At 43.9% G+C, this 21,132-nt stretch overlaps 1 protein-coding gene across 1 annotated transcript in view; it reads right to left on the bottom strand.

The window, feature by feature from the left end:
- Positions 1–1,676: 1,676 nt before the first annotated feature.
- LOC309415227 (F-BAR domain only protein 2-like) overlaps positions 1,677–21,132 on the bottom strand; it is a gene marked incomplete at both ends in the record, with an annotated part of 92,480 nt that continues 73,024 nt past the window's right edge. The window contains 5 exon segments of the mRNA XM_082012678.1: positions 1,677–1,699; positions 1,937–2,101; positions 5,838–5,902; positions 16,953–17,152; positions 20,142–20,274. Of these exon segments, the coding sequence (XP_081868804.1) occupies positions 1,677–1,699; positions 1,937–2,101; positions 5,838–5,902; positions 16,953–17,152; positions 20,142–20,274 (586 nt within the window).

Here is a 21,132-nt window from a genome sequence, read left to right as displayed (position 1 = left end):
TATCATTCAATAAAATTAGCAAGTTAAGAACCAAATATACTCTTCCAATCAAATCTACAGTAGAGTATATGCTTAGTGCTAATAATGGAACTCTTATCTGCAAGTGTGTAGTATACATTAGAATTTATGTAGCCTCTACAAAGCTTAATTTATTGTAAAGCTTCAGCAGTCCAATTCATTACTGTTTTTTCATTAATTAGTTCAAGCAAGTTTTATTTTTTTAATAGAGAATTTAAAATAGATACTGGTATTCAAAATGGTCATATAAAATTCCCACTTGTAGGTTATTGAATTATTTTGCCCCAATACTTTTGATTTCAGCATTGAAAAAACACTTGATAATACAAATACATAAAAGAATTTCTAAAATAGTGACTTGCTTTAAAAAACATTACTAATGTGTCACTTCCCTGTGCTAAGGCTGTGGCAAGCAGATTAGATGACAATATAAATATTAAAATTGGTGAGTTTAGATAAAATTTAAACAAATAAAAATGGCAGTACTTGTCAACCCGCTGCTATAAAATACCCTTCTAAAATGCTATTCCTCCCAAAGTACTATGTTTACATTTACATCACACAACCCTCAAAGTACTTAAATTCCAAAAACTTGCAGTCAAAGTGAAAGGAAATGCTGTTTGCTTTTACCAACTTCTGTGATTTTTCAGGATTTTCATCTTTGGTGAGGTTAAAGTTACTATCTGAAACAAAGTTTTGAAGTCCTGCATGATGCATCTCCCTTTACTACAGCTGCATTTATTGCAATTACCCCATGAAGAAATAACCAGTATTTTAAACCTCTTTTAAAACAATCTCCAGTTTTGCAAATCTGCCTTCTAAATCCCAGTCAAAGGAATTTTTATAAAGTTGTATGTAATATACAATCACCATGCTTTCTTGATGAAGAGCCAAACTTTGAAAAAGGAATTGAGGCATGTGAATAACAAAGTGAGTAGGCACAGTTGTTTTTTTTTAAAAGGCACAAATGTTATGCAATTCATATAAAAATATATTAAATCTACAGCATTGATTCAAACAATCACAACACCCATAACATTTACTAACTGCAGAAGTAAATATTTTCTGTCTTTTGCAATTTTGTAACACATTGCACTTAGAAAAAAAAATATAAAACAACTTACATGTTAATAATATATGATACACAGGCATCAAGTTACATTTTTTTTTACATCTCTAACTCATCTGGTTTTATGGCACAAGTGGATGGAAGAACTACATGACACTGTCTCTGTTTTCTTTAAAAACTGGCAATTAAAGAATCTGAAAAATTAATATTACTTATGGAAAGCTCAAATATTTCTTACTTGCTTTCCTACATTTTTAGGTTTAATGGTTTAAAGGTTTAAACAGTATAACATAAAATTTCATACTTTCATTGCAACTATTGATTATTATTTTGACTTAATCTACTAAAATTTCAACAAATTTTTCCAAATATTGCAGATGATCATTTACAGTGTTGAAGTTAACTTCAGTGCTATTATAAAGTAATAAGAGTTTGCAAAATGACTTTTAAAAGTGCATTTTCTGTTCTGTAGTTCAGCCTCAAAGTAGGTCAACGTTTTAATGAATGCATGTTAAAAAAGTATTTGAAAACTAGAGAGGGCAGAGTGAGTTTCTTGCACTCCTTTGATCCAATGACTTCCACAGGTTCATCAGCAGTCTGCCATATACCGTCCTGAAAAATAAAGGTAGTTTTTTTTGCATTCAGTAGATACAACAGATTTTGTCAGTATTTTCCTGGGAGCAGTGACTAACTGTGTAAGAACAAATAAACAGTGAAACATTTTTCAGCCATGTTTTTGAGAAAAAGTAATTATTTATGCATCACTTATTTAACAGTTTCATATTTTATAATTTAGCACTATAGAATATATCATATTAATTTGAATATATAAGCATGTTGGTGTCTTACCAGTAGCAAATCTCTTCTTAAGGAGGGAAAGTCGATAGCCAGTGCCTACTAGCTCTACATCTACTCCTGAAAGGGTGCTTCCTTCACTAATGAATTGCACTGCAAGTGTTGCTGGTTTACTGGGTCCTTCTGAAAGTTCAAATTTTGCCCTGAGGGATCCAGAACCTATAAAAATAACAAAACTGATAAGGCTGGTTGTTTTGCAAGACCAAGACGATTTCCCATAAGTTTTAGTAGTAAGGAGTAGAGCTAACATGGTGATGTTTAAGATCTATTCCTAGTGGCATTCCTATATAAGTTTTCAGAAGAGATGAGAGTACAACTCCCTTTTTTCCAATACTCTGTTTAAGACAGTGACTAGTGAATGATTTAGAGACAAGCAATACACATTTCTACAAGATTATACTCATAAAAGAATGCGTGTATCAGACAGCCTGGTAATTTCTTATTACATTAAATACCTGATTGTTCCCTATTATCATCATTTATGCTTGCTGGTCTGTCTTGTTGTCATGCTTTAACTCCAGATGACAACTAAGCCCCACGCAGCCACTCGCTCACTCCCCCACAGTGGGACAGGGGAGAGAATCAGAAGAGTAAAAGTGAAAAAACTCACGGTTTGAGATGAAGACAGTTTAATAGGGAAAGCAAAAGCCACGCATGCAAGCAAAGCAAAACAAGGAATCCATTCACTACTCCCCATGGGCAGGCAGGGGTTCAGCCATCTCCAGGGAAGCAGGGCTCCATCACACATAATGGTTTCTTGGGAAAACAGATGCCATCACTCCGAATGTGTCCCCCCCTTCTTCTTCAATCCAGCTTTATATATCGAGCATGATGTCATATGGTAGCGAATATTCCTTTGGCCAGCCTGGGTCAGCTGTCCCGGCTGTGTCCCCTCCCAGCTCCCCGTGCACCCCCAGCCTGCTCGCTGGCAGGCCAGCACGAGAAGCTGGACTGTCCTTGACTACTTAGCAACAACCCAAAACATCAGTGTGTTATCAACATTTTCTCATCCCAAATCCAAAACACAGCCTCACACTAGCTTCTGTGAAGAAAATTAACTCTATTCCAGCTGAAACCAGGACACTTGTATGTAGTACTTTTCATTAGCAGATTTGAAAGTACATCAGAATATTTAAATGTTGTCATGATCTGCCTGGATGAATGTACATGAACAAAACCATTGGAAGAAATGCAGCTGAACAGTAATGTACCCAGAGCAGAGAAATTCTTATTTTTCTAATAAAGACAAGGCCTGACTAAATAAATTTCCCCAAAAACTTAACTTGATTTTTCATAGACAGTGGTGAAGTCCACTTCAGTGTCATTATAAAGTAGTAATAGTTCAAAATTACTTTAAGTACACCTTCATAGTCAACGCAAGACATTTTAAAAAAAAACAACATTATTGCTGGTCTCTTTTTCTAGTTCTTAAACAAGTCTTTTCTTGTTCTTACAAAATATGCTGGGGAAAAAAGAGATTAAAATAATTAATTAATGGAATAGTGAAAGTCAAGTATTTTTTACTTATAAAACAACTAGTCAGTAGGAACTGCTAAATGAGGAGGAAAGTTAGTTACTGAAATGTTACTAGGGTAAAAGCAGGAATTGATGAATGAAACTGTTTTATGCAATGGCTTTCTTGTGTAAGAAACCTATAACTTTAGGACTATAGATTAGATTATGGTTTAAGACAAATTAGATTGATATTAGATTTTAGTTATCTTGACCAAATAATGTCAGAGCTGCTTCAACAGGCCCGGAGTATGCTCTCAGCCTGCTCCTTGTACAGCCCCAACCCAGGGCTGGTTTAAAACCCAGTCAAGCTAATCAAGTAGAGACAGTTTAAACAAAAGATGATTAATTAATAAAATGCAGGTGCTTTATTAGATAAAGAGACTGTAGAAATGGAAACTGTTTGTTTTAACTAAGTTTTTAATAGAACATCTTGAGGTCTTTCTCAGAATTATCCAAGGCAAAGATTAGTGGAAGAAGCAATAAAGACGACGATGACCCGAGGATGGCCCTGAAACTGAATTGGAACTAGAGGAGAAGAATTCAGCTGAGACAGGGGATTGTGGTGGACTGTAATAAATGATGAAGTTTGGAGAACTGAGAGGTTGAGTGCAAACTTACAAAGACTTTGGACTTTAGGTAATAAGTTAGGAAAGGTATATAAGCTGTATAGATGCTTTGATTATTTGCCATTCATTGCAGTGGTGGCCCAACTAAAGCAAATCTAGAGATACCCACATCTGGTAAATTCATTTCCTTGTACATTGTTCTTGATAAATTTGGCTTAAAGTCCATTTCATTTCTTTAGTAGATCTGTCACAGTTTGGGTAAATCAGAACTTCTTTCCACTATAAGTATGGAAAATCATATATTCAAGTGCTTTGAAAGTTTGTTCTGTGTTTTATCTCTGTCTGCAACTGACAGCTCACATAATGTGCTGGAACATAAAAACCCAAAACATTTTACCACCCTGTGCACCAGAATAAGGAGGACTTCAAGACATTTGTCCTAATATTTAAGAGTGTTTATGCAACTTCTCCCTTGTTTCCATAAGTGTAAGACTGGCATATTATTACTTCCTCTTAAACACTGAACTGTGAGTACTAAGTGTTTATACTCAAAGAAAAGGGGAAGATGGTGGGAAGAGAAGGGAACATAGCAGAAGCAGAGGGATATGTGCAAGTCTACTGAACACACACAAGACATGATCTGCATCACTGGCAGCCCATTTTATGCTGATCTGCAGGTGTGCAGTAGCTCTTTATCTGGTTGCATTTGTGTTTTAATATGATTTTTTCTTTTAAAAGAAGCTCTGCAGTTTGGTAAAGGAAAAAAGAGAAGGATATCCCTACATAATCATAATGGAAGACAGATGGCAAAGAACTGCGAGGACAGTGAATTATAAAGTACACCAGACTACAGCAATAACCTCTATCAGATTATCTCTGTTATCAAATTATCAAATTATTAATTATCTGTTATTAATTATCAAATTATCTCTGATTTTGTTTGAATGACTACCATAGCTTTGCAGCCTTTGCAGCAATAGAAGAGGTTTTCCCTTCCCAGGCTTGTGGTTCCTATATGAATCCAGTCATATTTATAAGCAAATCTGTGCTTTCATAATTCTCTTCACTAAATTCTTAACAGGGCCAAAAGCTTTTCTGTTACACTGCAAATCCATTTCTCCACAGAGGCTTTGTGGATGAGATGCCTCCCTTTGGCTTCTGTTTTTCTGCTTCAGAAAAACATTGCATCTGCAAAGGCTGCAAGGGCTGTGACATCAACTGGACCTCAGGGAAAGGCAGCTGGGCAGAGGACAACTATTGGAACCTTACAAAATGCTATATAAATTACCACTCTGAGCAGATGTGAATAGATTTTTTTTTTCCTGGAGTCATATATGGTCAAAACAAAAACTGTCAAAATGTTTGTCAAGAATCATCTATATTTGAGCCTATCTCAGCACAGGACTTCTGGATATTTTTTTTTCTTTCCCCCAGTTCTTCCACTTACCTCTTTCTACTTCATCTCAATTGCCAGTGTGTGGAAAAACAGAACACAGCTATTAAACGTATTTTCCTTTGAATAACTGCTCATTTCCAAATAGCACTGATGTAATAATTTCCTTGCCCAGTCTAAACTCTATTTTAGTGGTACTAGCTGCTTTCAAGGGGCTTCACTATTTTTCTTTTTATAATTAGTTAATATTTTTACATCTCACTATTAATGGAATCTCTCAGGAGGAATTTAATTGAGAAGAAGGTGAACTGATAAACAGGATACAGCAAGTGTCAACAGACATGAGGACAGAGAGGCTAAAATGATTACCTTTTTACTGTTATCATTTTTCTGTACAAGAAAACAAAAGAGTTCAACTTGCCTCCATTCTCAGACTTCTCTGAAATGCTAGATATTTTCCAATAAGCTTTCATCTGGTCTGCATTCCTGTAAGAGAATGGTAGGTTAGTTATAAGCACCAATTTTTAGAATATTATTTACCTAGATTTACACTGGTACCTTGCAGATCATGCACATATAAACTACACCTCTCAATGGAGCTTTGTAAAAATAATTGATCATTTTAAGGTGAGTTTGTGGAAAAACTGTAGAAAGCAAACAGGAAAACAGAAGCGTGTGGCTGCATTGCCCCGAGCTTGCAGCAGAGCTCAGATGTACATACCACCTTTTTATACAGTTAACACTGTCCTATGCCCAGGTTATGGCTCCACTTCACAACTCAAAACCCTCTGTGGTCCCACAGGGTAAGGAAAGGCCAAACATATTGGAAGCAGTTTGAAAGCTGGTCTTTATGCTTCATGACGATGGTATGAGGGGGAGCAATACTGATTGCTCTCCCCTATATGAGACTCCTGGCTGTGTGAATTTTATTCCATTTCCATTCTAGTAAATCTAGTTGGCAGAAGTGATTCAGGGTTTAACCTGACTTCTGATGTTGTAAAGGGGCAGAAAAGCAAAGGGAACCGAGCACCATAGTCTCTAAGCTGACAGGGCATTTTAACTCTTCGAGCACTTTGCAGCTGTTCCACCAAAGGAAAGTCAACAACTTGGCAGGCCTCATTGAGAGGGCTTTAAACTAGATTTGGAGGGGGGAGGGGATAAAACCAGGCTCACTAGAGTTGAGCCTAGGGGTGGCGTGCCAGAGGTGAAATCGATAGCCTAGCTCAGGTGCATCTACACCAATGCACGCAGCATGGGCACCAAACAGGAGGAGCTGGAAGCCATTGTGCAGTGGGACAGCTATGATGTAGTTGCCATCACAGAAACATGGTGGGATGCTTCTCATGACTGGAGTGCTGCAATGGATGGCTATAAGCTCTTCCGAAGGGATAGGCAAGGAAGGAGAGGTGGTGGGGTGGCTCTGTATGTTAGGGAGTGTTTTGATTGCATAGAAATCAATGATTGTGAAGACCAAGTAGAGTGCTTATGGGTAAGGATGAGGGGGAAGGCCAATGAGGCAGATATCCTGCTGGGAGTCTGTTACAGACCACCCAACCAGGATGAAGAGACAGATGAGGCATTCTATAAGCGACTGGCAGAAGTCTCGCATTCGCTGGCCCTTGTTCTTGTGGGGGACTTCAATCTACCGGACATCTGCTGGAAGTATAACACAGCAGAGAGGAAACAATCTGGGGGGTTCCTGGAGTGTGTGTAGGATAACTTCCTGACGCAGCTGGTGAGTGAGCCCACCAGGGGAGGTGCCTTGCTGGACCTGCTGTTTACAAACAGAGAAGGACTGGTGAGAGATGTGGTGGTCGGAGGCCGTCTTGGGCTTAGCGACCACGACATGATAGAATTCTCAGTTGTGAGCGAAGTAAGGAGAGGGGTCAGCAAAACTGCTATCATGGACTTCCGGAGGACAGACTTTGGCCTGTTCAGGTCACTGGTTGAGAGAGTCCCTTGGGAGACAGTCCGGAAGGACAAAGGGGTCCAGGAAGGCTGGACAGCCTTCAAGAAGGAAATCTTAAAGGCTCAGGAGCAGGCGGTCCCCATGTGCCGTAAGAAGAGCTGGCGGGGAAGGCGACCGGCCTGGCTGAACAGGGAGCTTTTGCTGGGACTCAGGGAAAAGAGGAGAGTTTATCACCTCTGGAAGAAGGGGCAGGCAACTCACGAAGAGTACAAGGACCTCGTTAGGTAAAGCAGGGACAAAATTAGAAAGGCAAAAGTCCAGCTAGAGCTGAGTCTGGCCACAGTCATAAAGGAAAACAAAAAATGTTTTTACAAATATATTAACAACAAAAAGAGAGGCAAGGAGAATCTCCATCCCCTACTGGATATGGCGGGGAACATTGTCTCCAAGGACGAGGACAAGGTTGAGGTACTTAATGCCTTCTTTGCCTCAGTCTTTAATAGCCAGTCCAGGTATCCGCAGGTTATTCAGCCCCCTGATCTGGAAGACGGGGATGGAGAGCACAATAACCCTCCCATAATCCAGGAGGAAGCAGTTAAGGACATGTTAAACCACCTGGACACCCACAAGTCTATGGGATCCACCCGAGAGTACTGAGAGAGCTGGCGGAGGAGCTTGCCAAGCCACTCTCCATCATTTATCAGCAGTGCTGGTTAACAGGGGAGATCCCAGAAGACTGGAGGCTTGCCAATGTGATGCCTGCCTACAAGAAAGGCCGGAAGGAGGATCCTGGGAACTACAGGCCTGTCAGCCTGACCTCTGTATTGGGGAAGATCATGGAGCGGTTCGTCTTGAGAGTGCTCACAGGGCATGTGCAGGACAACCAAGGGATCAGGCCCAGCCAGCATGGGTTCATGAAAGGCAGGTCCTGCTTGACCAACCTGATCTCCTTCTATGACCAGGTGACCCGCCTAGTGGATGAGGGAAAGGCTGTGGATGTTGTCTACCTGGCCTTTAGTAAAGCCTTTGACAGCGTCTCCCACAGCATTCTCCTGGAGAAACTGGCGGCTCGTGACTTAGACAGGTTTACTCTTCGCTGGGTGAGGAACTGGCTGGATGGCCGAGCCCAGAGAGTTGTGGTGAACGGCGTTAAATCCGGCTGGCGGCCAGTCACAAGCGGTGTTCCCCAGGGCTCGGTTCTGGGGCCGTTCTTGTTCAATATCTTTATAGATGATCTGGATGAGGGGATTGGGTGCTCCCTCAGTAAGTTTGCAGATGACACCAAGGTGCGTGGGAGTGTTGATCTGCTGGAGGGTAGGAGGGCTCTGCAGAGGGATCTGGACAGGCTGGATCGATGGGCGGAGGTCAACTGCATGAGGTTTAATAAGGCCAAGTGCAGGGTCCTGCACTTTGGCCACAACAACCCCATGCAACGCTACAGGCTTGGGGAGGAGTGGCTGGAGAGCAGCCCGTCGGAAAGGGACCTGGGGGTGCTGGTTGACAGCCAGCTGAATATGAGCTGGCAGTGTGCCCAGGTGGCCAAGAAGGCCAACAGCATCCTGGCCTGTATCAGAAATAGTGTGGCCAGCAGGAGTAGGGAAGTGATCGTGCCCCTGTACTCGGCACTGGTGAGGCCGCAGCTTGAATACTGTGTTCACTTTTGGGCCCCTCACTCCAAGAAGGATGCTGAGGTGCTGGAGCGTGTCCAGAGAAAGGTAACGAAGCTGGTGAGGGGGCTGGAGCACAAGTCTTATGAGGAGCGGCTGTGGGAACTGGGGTTGTTCAGTCTGGAGAAGAGGAGGCTGAGGGGAGACCTTATCGCTCTCTACAACTACCTGAAAGGGGGTTGTGGTGAGATGGGTGTTGGCCTCTTCTCCCAAGTAACTAGTGATAGGACGAGAGGAAATGGCCTCAAGTTGCGCCAGGGGAGGTTTAGATTGGATATTAGGAAAAATTTCTTCACTGAGAGGGTGGTCAGGCATTGGAACAGGCTGCCCAGGGAGGTGGTGGAGTCACCATCTCTGGAAGTGTTCAAAGAACGTGTGGATGTGGCGCTTCAGGACATGGTTTAGGGAACATGGTGGCGCTGGATTAATGGTTGGACTTGATGATCTTGAAGGTCCTTTCCAACCTAGTGATTCTGTGATTCTGTGAACTTAAAGCTGTGAGAGGCATGAAGTGCTGATAAGTTTGAAACTGTCTTTGGCAGTGGTGTAGCAGGAGTGAAATGCTCACACTATTAGCGTAGATGGTAGTGGTTACTTGCAGGAGGTCGAATTATAAAACATTTATCCTTAAAAAAACCCAAAAACCCACCACCCAACCCACTAGACCAAACATATAGCAGGAGACACATACTAGAGCTGCCTGGGCCATGACTGTATTTTTTTGTCAGCTTTCAAGGCTCAAAATTCTGGCTTTGGGTAGTTGCCTAGGTGAAAGAGAGAATACCTGGGGCTTGAGTCCCTTACTCTGATGAATCTGTGATGAAACTGTCACTGTTTTGAGTCTTCCTACCTAACACTGGGTGTTCTGGGTGGGCATTCCTGCTCTCACTCAGGTTTCATTACTGAGGGGTTTGTGGAAGAAGCCTGAGCAGGGAGGGGGGAGACTGGCTTCACCAAAAGTTCTAGTCAAGTTGTGCAGGCAGGATACCAAACCTGCCCTTGCTCAGAATAAGCTTGAGGAGATTTGGTTAAAAGTATTGCTCCCTTGAAACACCAAGTCAAGAAAGATTCAGTCTTGCCAGGATTTTTTCCACTTAAAATGATACTGTATTACCACTTTGTCCAAATAACACATTTAAATGTCTTGCCTCCAGAAAAATCAGAACCCTTCTGATGAATACAAAAGGTTTATTTTATTTCTGAACCTTGCTTTATAAACTGATCTATAAGTAATAAGGTTAACAAAGCCTGACTTCCCTCAACTTGGTGTTCTTTGCCCTCTTAACCTTCATGTTAAAAAGACCCTCTTGTCCCTCTTGGAAATAAACAGTCACAGAGTCATAGAATCATAGAATAGTTTGGGTTGGAAGGGACCTTTAAAGGTCATCTAGTCCAACCCCCCTGCAATGAGCAGGGACATCTTCAACAAGACCAGGTTGCTCAGAGCCCTGTCCAACCTGACCTTGACTGTTTCCAGGGATGGGGCATCTACCACCTCTCTGGGCAACTTGTTCCAGTGGTTCACCACCCTCACTGTAAAAAATTTCTTCCTTATATCTAGTCTGAATCTACCCTCTTTTAGTTTAAAATCGTTACTCCTTGTCCTATCCTTGTCCACCTGGGGTACTGCATCCAACTCACTCTGGAGCCCTCAGCACAACAAAGACCTGTTGGAGAGGGTCCAGACGAGGGCCACAACAATGCTGAGAGGGCTGGAACACCTCTCCTATGAGAACAGGCTGAGACAATTGGGGTTGTTCAGCCTGGAGAAGAGAAGGCTCCAGGGAGACCTTATTGCAACCTTCCAGAACTTAAAAGGGGCCTATGAGAAAGATGGGTACAGACTTTTTAGCAGGGCCTGTTGCAGTAGGACAAGGGCTTCTTTTGCTGCAGCCCAGGACACGGTTGGCCTTCTGGGTTGCGAGCGTACATTGCTGGCTCATGTCCAGCTTTTCATCCACCAGTACCCGCAAGTCCTTCTCGGCAGGGCTGCTCTCCATCCCTTCATCTCCCAGCTTGTATTGATACTGGGGGTTGCCCGACCCAGGTGCAGGACCCTGCGCTTGCCCTTGTTGAACCTCATAAGGTTCACTCGGGCCCATTCCTCGAGCTTGTCCAGGTCCCTCTGGATGGCATCCCACCCCTCAGGTGTGTCAACCGCACCACTCACCTTGGTGTCATCTGCAAACTTGCTGAGGGTGCCCTCGATCCCACTGTCTATCTCACTGATAAAGATATGAAACAGGACTGGTCCCAATACAGGCCCCTGAGGGAAACCATTCGTCACCAGTCTCCATCTGGACATTGAGCCATTGAACACTGTCCTCTGGATGTGACCATCCAACCCATTCCTCATCCACCCAACAGTCCACCCATCAAATCCATATCTCTCCAATTTAGAGAGAAGGATGTTGTGGGGGACGGTGTCAAAGGCCTTACTACAGAAGTCCAGATAGACTACCCACTACTGATTTTCCATATGGGTGGAGAAAAAGCAGCAATTTGTAGTACACAATCAATTAAGAGAGAGTTTAGGGGACGGTTAGTGAGAGAATCTGGGGCACAGGTTATTTTTTAGTCCCTCCTTCCAGTTGAAAGCAGTGACGTTGGAAGGTACAGAAAGATCCGGGTGCGGTCACAGGGCCATGATATCATTGCAATCACGGAGACATGGTGGGATAACTCGCATGACTGGAACGTTGTCATGGATGGCTACGTCCTGTTTAGGAAAGATAGGCCAGGAAGGCGAGGTGGTGGTGTTGCCCTTTATGTACGTAAACAACTGGAATGTATTGAGCTCTGCCTAGGAGGGGATGAAGTACCTGTTGAAAATTTATGGGTAAGAATCAAGGGGCAGACTAATACGGCCGATATTGTTGTGGGTGTTCACTATAGACCACCAGACCAGGAAGAAGAAGTAGATGAAGCCTTCTACAAACAACTAGAAGTAGCCTCAAAATCACATGCCCTGGTGCTTATGGGTGACTTCAATCACCCAGATATTTGTTGGAAAGGCCACACAGCTAGGCACACACAATCCAGAAGGTTCCTGCAATACACTGATGACAACTTTCTGACGCAGGTGGTGGAGGAGCCAACGAGGAGAGGTGTGCTGCTGGACCTTGTATTAACAAACAAGGAGGACTGGTTGGAGATGTAAAGGTTGGGGGTAGCCTTGGCTGTAGTGATCATGACATGGTGGAGTTCAGTATCGTACGAGGAAGAAGCAGGGCGATAAGTAAGATTGCGACCCTGGACTTCAGGAGGGCTAACTTTGTCCTCTTCAAAGACCTACTTGGAGGTATCCCGTGGGCTAGGACTCTAGAAGGTAGGGGAGCCCAAGAGAGTTGGTTAATATTCAAGCACCACTTCCTCAAAGCTCAAGATCGGTGCATTCCTCTAAGTAAGAAATCAAGTAGAGGAGGCAGGAGACCCCCATGGATGAGCAAGGAACTGTTGGAAAAACTTGTATGGAAGAAAAGAGTTTACAGTAGGTGGAAAAAGGGACTGGTCACTTGGGAGGACTATAGGAATGTTGTCAGGATATGCAGGGATGCAACAAGGAAGGCCAAGGCCCTCTTGGAACTAAATCTGGCGAAGGGAGTAAAAGAGAACAAGAAGGGCTTCTTCAAGTATATCAGTGGTAAAAGGAAGACTAGGGAAAATGTGGGACCTTTGGTGATAAAGTGGGAGCCCTGGTGACAGAGGAGGCAGAGAAGGCAGAGTTCCTGAGTGCCTTTTTCACTTCAGTCTTTACTGCTAAGTCTACTCCGCAGGAATCCCAGACCCTGGAGATAAGCGAAAAAGCCTGGAGGGAGGAAGACTCTCCACTGGTCAATGAGGTCTGGGTTAGAGATCTTTTGGCTGAACTGAACACTCACAAATCCATGGGCCCTGATGGGATGCACCCGCGAGTGCTGAGGGAGCTGGCTGATGTTGTTGCAACATCTCTTTCATTTTTGAAAAATCATGGAGAACGGGAGAGGTGCCTGAGGACTGCAGGAAAGCCAATGTCACCCCAGTCTTCAAAAAGGGCAAGAAGGAAGAGCTGGGAAATTATAGACCGGTCAGCCTCACCTCCATCCCTGGGAATGTGATGGAACAGCTCCTTCTGGAGGCCATCTCTAGGCACATGGATGAAAAGAAAGTTATCAGGAGTAGCCAGCATGGATTCACCAAGGGGAGATTGTGCTTGGCCAACCTGATAGCCTTCTATGATGGAGTGACTAGCTGGGTAGATGAAGGGAGAGCAGTGGATGTGGTTTACCTTGACTTCAATAAGGCTTTGACACTGTCTCCCATAACATCCTCATAGTGAAGCTCAGGAAGTATGGGTTGGATGAGTGGACTGTGAGATGGATCAAGAACTGGCTAAGCAACAGAGCTCAAAGGATCAGCGACGCAGAGTCCAGTTGGAGGCCTGTAGCTAGTGGTGTTCCCCAGGGATCAGTACTGGGTCCGGTTTTGTTCAACATCTTCATCAGTGACCTAGATGAAGGGTTGGAATGTACCCTCAGCAAGTTTGCTGCTGATACAAAACTGGGAGGAGTGGCTGATACACCGGGAGGCTGTGCTGCCATTCAACGGGATCTGGACAGACTGGAGAGTTGGGCGGAGGGGAACCCCATGAAATTTAACAAGGACAAGTGTAGAGTTCTGCACCTGAGGAGGAACAACCCCACGCACCAGTACAGGTCAGGGGTTGACCTGCTGGAAAGCAGCTCCATGGAGAAGGACCTTGGAGTCCTGGTAGACAATAAGTTCTCCATGGGACAGCAATGTGCCCTGGTGGCCAAGAGGGCCAATGATATCCTGGGGTGCATTAAGAAGAGTGTGACCAGCAGGTCGAGAGAGGTTATCCTCCCCCTCTACTCTGTTCTGGTGAGGCCTCATCTGGAGTATTGTGTCCAGTTCTGGGCTCCCCAGTTCAAGAGAGACAGGGAACTTTTCGAGAGGGTTAGGGTTAGGGTTAGGTTACTGTCCCTTTTCAGTAGTGCCCAGTGATAGGACGAGGGTCAATGGGCACAAACTGGAGCACAGGAAGTTCCACCTCAACATGAGGAAAAACTTCTTTACTGTGAGGGTGACAGAGCACTGGAACAGGCTGCCCAGAGAGGTTGTGGAGTCTCCTTCTCTGGAGACCTTCAAAACCTGACTGGACACGTTCCTGTGCAACCTGCCCTAGGTGACCCTGCCTTGGCAGGTGGGTTGGACCAGATGATCTTCAGAGGTCTCTTTCAACTCCTGCCATTCTGTGATTCTGTGATTCTGTGACATCCGTAGCTCTTGCCTTGTCCACTGATGTGGTCGCTCCATCAGAGAAGGCCACTAGGTTGGTCAGGCAGGACTTGCCCTTGGTGAAGCCATGCTCGCTGTGTCAAATCACCTCCCTGTCCTCCATGTGCCTTAGCATAGCTTCTAGGAGGATCTGCTCCATGGTCTTCCCAGGCACATGTGCTGCCAAACCACAGGCACAGTGATTGAGGCTCCAGGGATGTCCCGCTCTGCCTATCCCTGCTACCCTCTGCTTGTTTTCACAAACTTGTAGAAACATAATTATTTGAGACGTGTCACACTTTCAAGTGCTGTTGCAAATGGTCTGCAGGATTAGAAGGTGGCAGCAGGTAGCTGTGAGTCAAGAAATAATCAGCACGACGCTTGAATTGAGAGACAATGCTACCTGGCTTATGAAGAGCTCCTCAGTTACTGAAGTTTGTTTTAAAACCATTTCACTTTTCAATTTCAATTTTCATTTGCTTGACCAACCTGATCTTGCTTGATGAAACTGATCTCCTTCTATGACCAAGTGACCCGCCTAGTGGATGAGGGAAAGGCTGTGGATGTTGTCTACCTGGACTTCAGTAAAGCCTTTGACAGCGTCTCCCACAGCATTCTCCTGGAGAAACTGGCGGCTCGTGGCTTAGACAGGTTTACTCTTCGCTGGGTGAGGAACTGGCTGGATGGCCGAGCCCAGAGAGTTGTGGTGAACGGCGTTAAATCCGGCTGGCGGCCGGTCACAAGTGGTGTTCCCCAGGGCTCGATTCTGGGGCTGATCTTGTTCAATATCTTTATTGATGACTTGTATGAGGGGATCGAGTGCTCCCTCACTAAGTTTGCAGATGACACCAAGGTGCGTGGGAGTGTTGATCTGCTGGAGGGTAGGAGGGCTCTGCAGAGGGATCTGGACAGGCTGGATTGATGGGACGAGGTGAATTGTATGAGGTTTAACAAGGCCAAGTGCTGGGTCCTGCACTTGGGTCACAACAACCTGTCCTGGTTTCAGCCAGGATAGAGTTAATTTTCTTCACAGAAGCTAGTGTGAGGCTGTGTTTTGGATTTGGGTTGAAAAAATGTTGCTAACATGCTGATATTTTGAGTTGCTGCTAAGTGGTCAAGGACAGTCCAGCTTCTCGTGGTGGCCTGCCAGCGAGAAGGCTGGGGGTGCACGGGAAGCTGGGAGGGGACACAGCTGGGATAGCTGACCCAGGCTGGCCAAAGGGATATTTCATACCATACGACATCATGCTTGGTATATAAAGCTGGATTGAAGAAGAAGGAGGGGGTGGAGGGAGGTTCAGAGTTATGGCGTCTGTCTTCCTAAGAAACCATTACGCGTGATGGAGCCCTGCTTTCCCGCAGATGGCTGAACACCTGCCTGCCCATGGGGAGTGGTGAATAAATTCCTCTGCTTGTGTGCGTGGCTTTTGCTTTACCTATTAAACTGTCTTTATCTCAACCCATGAGTTTCCTCACTTTTACTCTTCCAATTCTCTTCCCCGTCCCACCGTGGGGGAGTGAGCGAGCGGCTGCGTGTGGCATAGTTGCCAGCTGGGGCTAAACCACGACACAGTCCCATGCAAAGCTACAGGCTTTGGGAAGAGTGGCTGGAAATCTGTCCGGAGGGAAAGGACCTGGGGGTGCTGGTTCACAGCCAGCTGAACATTAGCCAGCAGTGTGCTCAGGTGGCCAAGGCCAACAGCATCCTGGCCTGTATCAGCAATAGTGTGGCCAGCAGGAGTAGGGAAGTGATTGTGCCCCTGTACTTGGCACTGGTGAGGCCGTACCTTGAATACTGTGTTCAGCTTTGGGCCCCTCACTACAAGAACGATGTTGAGGTGCTGGAGCGTGTCCAAAGAAGAGCAACGAAGCTGGTGAGGGGTCTGGAGCACAAGTCTTATGAGGAGCGGCTGAGGGAACTGGAGTTGTTTAGTCTGGAGAAGAGGAGGCTGAGGGGAGACCTTATCGCTCTCTACAACTACCTGAAAGGGGGTTGTGGTGAGATGGGTGTTGGTCTCTGCTTCCAAGTAACAAGCGATAGGATGAGAGGAAATGGCCTCAAGTTGCGCCAGGGGAGGTTTAGATTGGATATTAGGAGAAAATTTCTTCACCGAAAGGGTTGCCAAGCATTGGAACAGGCTGCCCAGGGAGGTGGTGGAGTCACCATCTCTGGAAGTGTTCAAAAAACATGTGGGTGTGGCGCTTCAGGACATGGTTTAGGGGTCATGGTGGTGTTGGGTTAATGGTTGGACTTGATGATCTTGAAGGTCCTTTCCAACCTTAATGATTCTGTGATATATATGGATATATTTTTACACACACACACCCTCCCCCAATGTCTTTTAACCATTAAGATAATTTGGTGTCCAATCATGTTATTAAAAATATCTATTCTGTGTATTGGCCAAAAGAAAGCAAACATTGGAAATTTCAGAAAGGCTTGTGTTCAGAAAGGTTTGTATTATTGCACAGTTGGAATGGGTGCATATAGTCTCATTTTAGTTTATGTGATTTGGCTTTATATGATCTGTTTTGAACGAGAAAGTGTCCTAAACATCTGATACCACGCATTTTATCAAGACGAAAAAAGTGATCTGTTTCTTCCAGTGAAATGTTTTAGGCTGACACTAATGAATACACTGAAATGAATTTGAAATAATAAAAAGAAATGTGTTAATATTACCATTTTGCAGGTGGAAGTGATTGCATGTTTGTTACTCCTCCATCTACTGGTACCACAACCTGGACATTAGACAGCATACTAGGCACATTCATAGACTCTGGATTGTACTTATAATCAACTCTCACATCAGTAGTGCTAGCATTACATTTCCAGTAAGTTGCAAGATTCAAGGGAGTGGACTGGATGCCATTTGAAGATACCTGTAAAAGAATAAACCATTGAAAGAAGCTTAATTAAAATATTCCCCTTTTGGGCAGAATTAGAGAATGATGGTAATGAGTATAACTCTAAATCCTGACAAAAGACCAAAAGAACAATTTACCTCTGAGCCCTTAATCTCAGAATCCTAAAGACTGTTGTAACCTAAAATAATTCCTGTTCTTTTAATTATAAATTAAAATAATTTAAAAAAGGTTTAAACTGGCCCATGAGGCTCCTTCCTGTTCTGGCTTTCAAAGGGGGCTTATAAGAAAGATGGGGACAGACTTTAGCAGGGCCTGTTGCGATAGGACAAGGTGTAGCGGTTTTAAACTAGATGAGAGTAGATTCAGACTAGATATAAGGAAGAAATTTTTCACAATGAGGGTGGTGAAACACTGGCACAGGTTGCCCAGAGAGGTGGTAGATGCCCCATCCCTGGAAACATTTCAGGTCAGGTTGGACGGGGCTCTGAGCAACCTGCTCTAGTTGAAGATATCCCTGCTCATTGCAGGGGGGTTGGACTAGATGACCTTTAAAGGTCCCTTCCAACCCAAAGATTCTATGATTCTATGATTCTATGAAAACATTTTTGTTTGAGTCTTATGTTCTGCCTCACACAAGAAACATGCTTGCAGCACAATGACTTTATCCTTAGCAGTTGTGTGCCATACCAATTCAGCTGCCCAAACAGCCAGCAGCAGAGGGCAATACCTGTCATTGGACATCAAAACAGTTCTTACCTATTAAATGCATTATTTTCTTTCTGCAGGATGGTTGGATGCTGCTGCTTCTGTAGCTGAGCTTGTGCTATTGCCCTGATGCACCTCTACCACCTTCTGTCTGCTTGAGGAATCTTATATGCCCTGGTCTCCCCTCTCGCCTTTCTTGGCAGCCTAGATACCTTTCTATCTGCCAGGGCTTCCGCATGCCACTGCCTCATTTTTCCCCAACAGTAAAGTTCTTAAATAGATCTCATTCTTCCACAGTACTCATTTCTGCAATCCAAAGATATATTTTGTTCCTTCCATCTTTCTCAGGAATTATCTGTGTACCTAACATGCTTTTTATAGATTAAGTATGCCAAGATTTTAAACTATATTGGGAGGATGTGGAAAGCTACAATGATATTAATAGCTGCACTGATAGGTTCTTTTGTTTTTTGATGTAGAGACAGTTAGCTCCAGATGTTCAACCATCTCAATGCAGGCCTAGCAAATCCCTGTTCTCCCTTTTGAGGAGAGTCTGTCTGTCTTGAATTTTCATTAAGAATTTTTTGTTGACAGCCAGAACATCTTCTCACAGATTCACAGAATGATTGATGTTGGAAGGGACCTCTGGAGGTCATCTTGTCCAACCCCCCTGCTCAAGCAGGGCCACCTAGAGCTGGCTGCCCAGACAGCTTTTGAAGATCTCCAAGGCGGAAGACTCTATCACCTCTCTGGACAACCTGTTCCAGTGCTCAGTCACCCTCACAGTAAAAAAGTGCTTCCCAATGTTCAGAGGGAACCTCCTGTGTTTCAGTTTGTGCCCTTTCCCTCTGGTGCTGTCACCAGGCACCACAGAAAAGAGCCTGGCTCAGTCTTCTTTGCATCCTCCCTTCAGGTATTTATACACATGGATGAGATCCCCCCCCGAGCCTTCTCTTCTCCAGACTGAACAGTCCCAGCTCTTTCAGCCTTTCCTCATAGGAGAGAAGCTCCAGTTCCTTCATCATCTTTGTGATAATTTGCTGAACTCTCTCTAGTATGTCCATGTCTCTCTTGTACTGATGAGCCCAGAACTGGACACAGGACTCCAGGTGTGGCTTCACCAGCACTGAGTAGAGGGGAAGGATCACCTCCCTTGACCTACTGGCAATACTTATTTATGCAGCCCAGGGTACCATTAGCTTTCTTTGCTGCAAGGGCACATTGCTGGCTCATGTTCAACTCGGTGTCCACCAGGACCCTCAGGGCCTTTTCTGCAAAGCTGCTTTCCAGCTGAGTGGCCCCCAGCATATACTGGTGCCTGGGGTTGTTCCTCCCCAGGTGCGGGACTTTGCACTCCCCCTTGTTGAACTTCATGAGGTTCCTGTCAGCCCATTTCTCCAGCCTGTTGAGGTCCCTCTGGATGGCAGCATGACCCTCTGGTGTATCAACCACTCCTCCCAGTTTGGCATCATTAGCAAACATGCTGAGGGTACAGTCTGCCCCCTCATCCAGATCTTTAATGGTGTTAAACAGGATTGGACACAGTATTGACCCTGGGGTACACTGGCTAGTTACTGGCCTCCAACTAGACCTCATGCCACTGACCATCACCCTCTGGGCCTGGCTGTTGAGCCAGTTTTCAATCCACCTCACTCTCTGCTCATCCAGCCCGCACTTCATCAGCTTCTCTATGAGGATGCTATGGGAGACAGTGTCAAAAGTCTAGGTAGACAATAGCTACTGCTCTCCCCTCATCTACCAGGCTAGTCATTTCATCATAGGAGTTTATCAAGTTGGTCAAGCATGACTTCCCCTTGGTGAATCCATGCTGACTACTCCCGATGACCTTCTCCGTCCTTCATGTGCCTGTAAATGGTTTCCAGGATGAGTTGTTCCATGCGTTCTCATATATTACAGTTGATTAGCTACAGCATCCAAAAATTATGCAATTACAAAATCAAAATACAATATAATTACAAACTCAAACCAACCCCCTAAATTCAAGGAAAACTTAACTAAAGAAACAGTGTTTGAAGCTTGCACACATGAATTGGACTGAAATGTGAGCAAGCTGAAACAGGTCATGAATGAACAGGGAATGACATGAAGGCGTAACGTGAATGCACTCAGCCTGGGCAGAGCCTATGCATTGGAAACAGTGACATACCCAGAACTGGCCTAGATGAGGGATGACAGTTCATCTGCATGCAAGCAGGCAAAGAACAATTCTTATAATTTCTGTATAGATATGAAATCTGCCAGAGTTCGTTAAAAAATTCCAAAGGAAAAAAGTGTTTACCTGATACTTTAAAACATCCACATTATAATAGGATGCAGATGGATTCTGCTCTGATAATTTCTTGAGGTAGACAGTTATAGCTTGCATATTCATGCAAAAATCCTTAGTACTGGAGTCACTTTGTGACTGATCACTACAAAGAAAAAGAAAGGTAGGAATCAGAAGGCAACACTGAGTTTTATTATTTTGTATCTCTAAAAATTAAGACTAGATCTTTCCCCTTCACTATTTCAAGCAAGAATTTGTTCTAATGCTTTATAACACATAATCGTACCTTCCTAAATATTAAGACAAATTAACTGCTTGTTGTATCTGGTAAAAATTCTCCTTCCAGGTTGTGGAGCAATGAGTTTCCTCGACTGATGATCTGCATCACGAGATGAAGTTAATGCTGAACTTGGATTTTACATTTAATAAAACACAATTTTAATACAATCAGGTGCTGTGAGAATGTGTGGGAGGTGGGGATGAAAGTGGTCTTTGAAAAGGAATCTTATCCAATTTGGAATAAATACTAAAATCATAATTAGTTTTTGTTATGACATAGCTTCACTAATGCACTGAATTAAGATTTGTGCTGTATGTGTTACCACACTTTCACATATTTATAGAGAGTGCAAGCTTTCAAAATTTTTTTCAATTAAAAGTGATTTTCAAATTATTATAAAAAATGTTTCTCAGATACTTATAGATGCATTCAATCTTAGTAACAATTTATTATACCATTTCTATATGTAGGTAAGAGTGCACATGAATGCAGAAGCAAAATCCTGGTTGGGAGCTACTGGAGCATGGAAAGGTGTTTTGCAGATCAAGAATATTTTCAGCTCTGGTTGCATCAGGTTTATTTTTTAATAAGGATGAAGCTTTTAAGAAAACTGATTCAGAAACAAAATTCAAATCACTTAAGAATCAAAGAGCTCCATGGATCATCTGTGGCTAAATAGAGGAACTGCATCCATCCCTAAGGAGGCATGCAGAGTGTGCATGC

The sequence above is a fragment of the Phaethon aethereus genome, assembly GCF_964289735.1.
Source record: "Phaethon aethereus genome assembly, chromosome: W".
Classification (NCBI taxonomy): Eukaryota; Metazoa; Chordata; class Aves; order Phaethontiformes; family Phaethontidae; genus Phaethon; species Phaethon aethereus.
The sequence above is the reverse complement of the archived record's forward strand: the minus strand, read 5'-3'. Positions and strand labels throughout refer to the sequence as shown.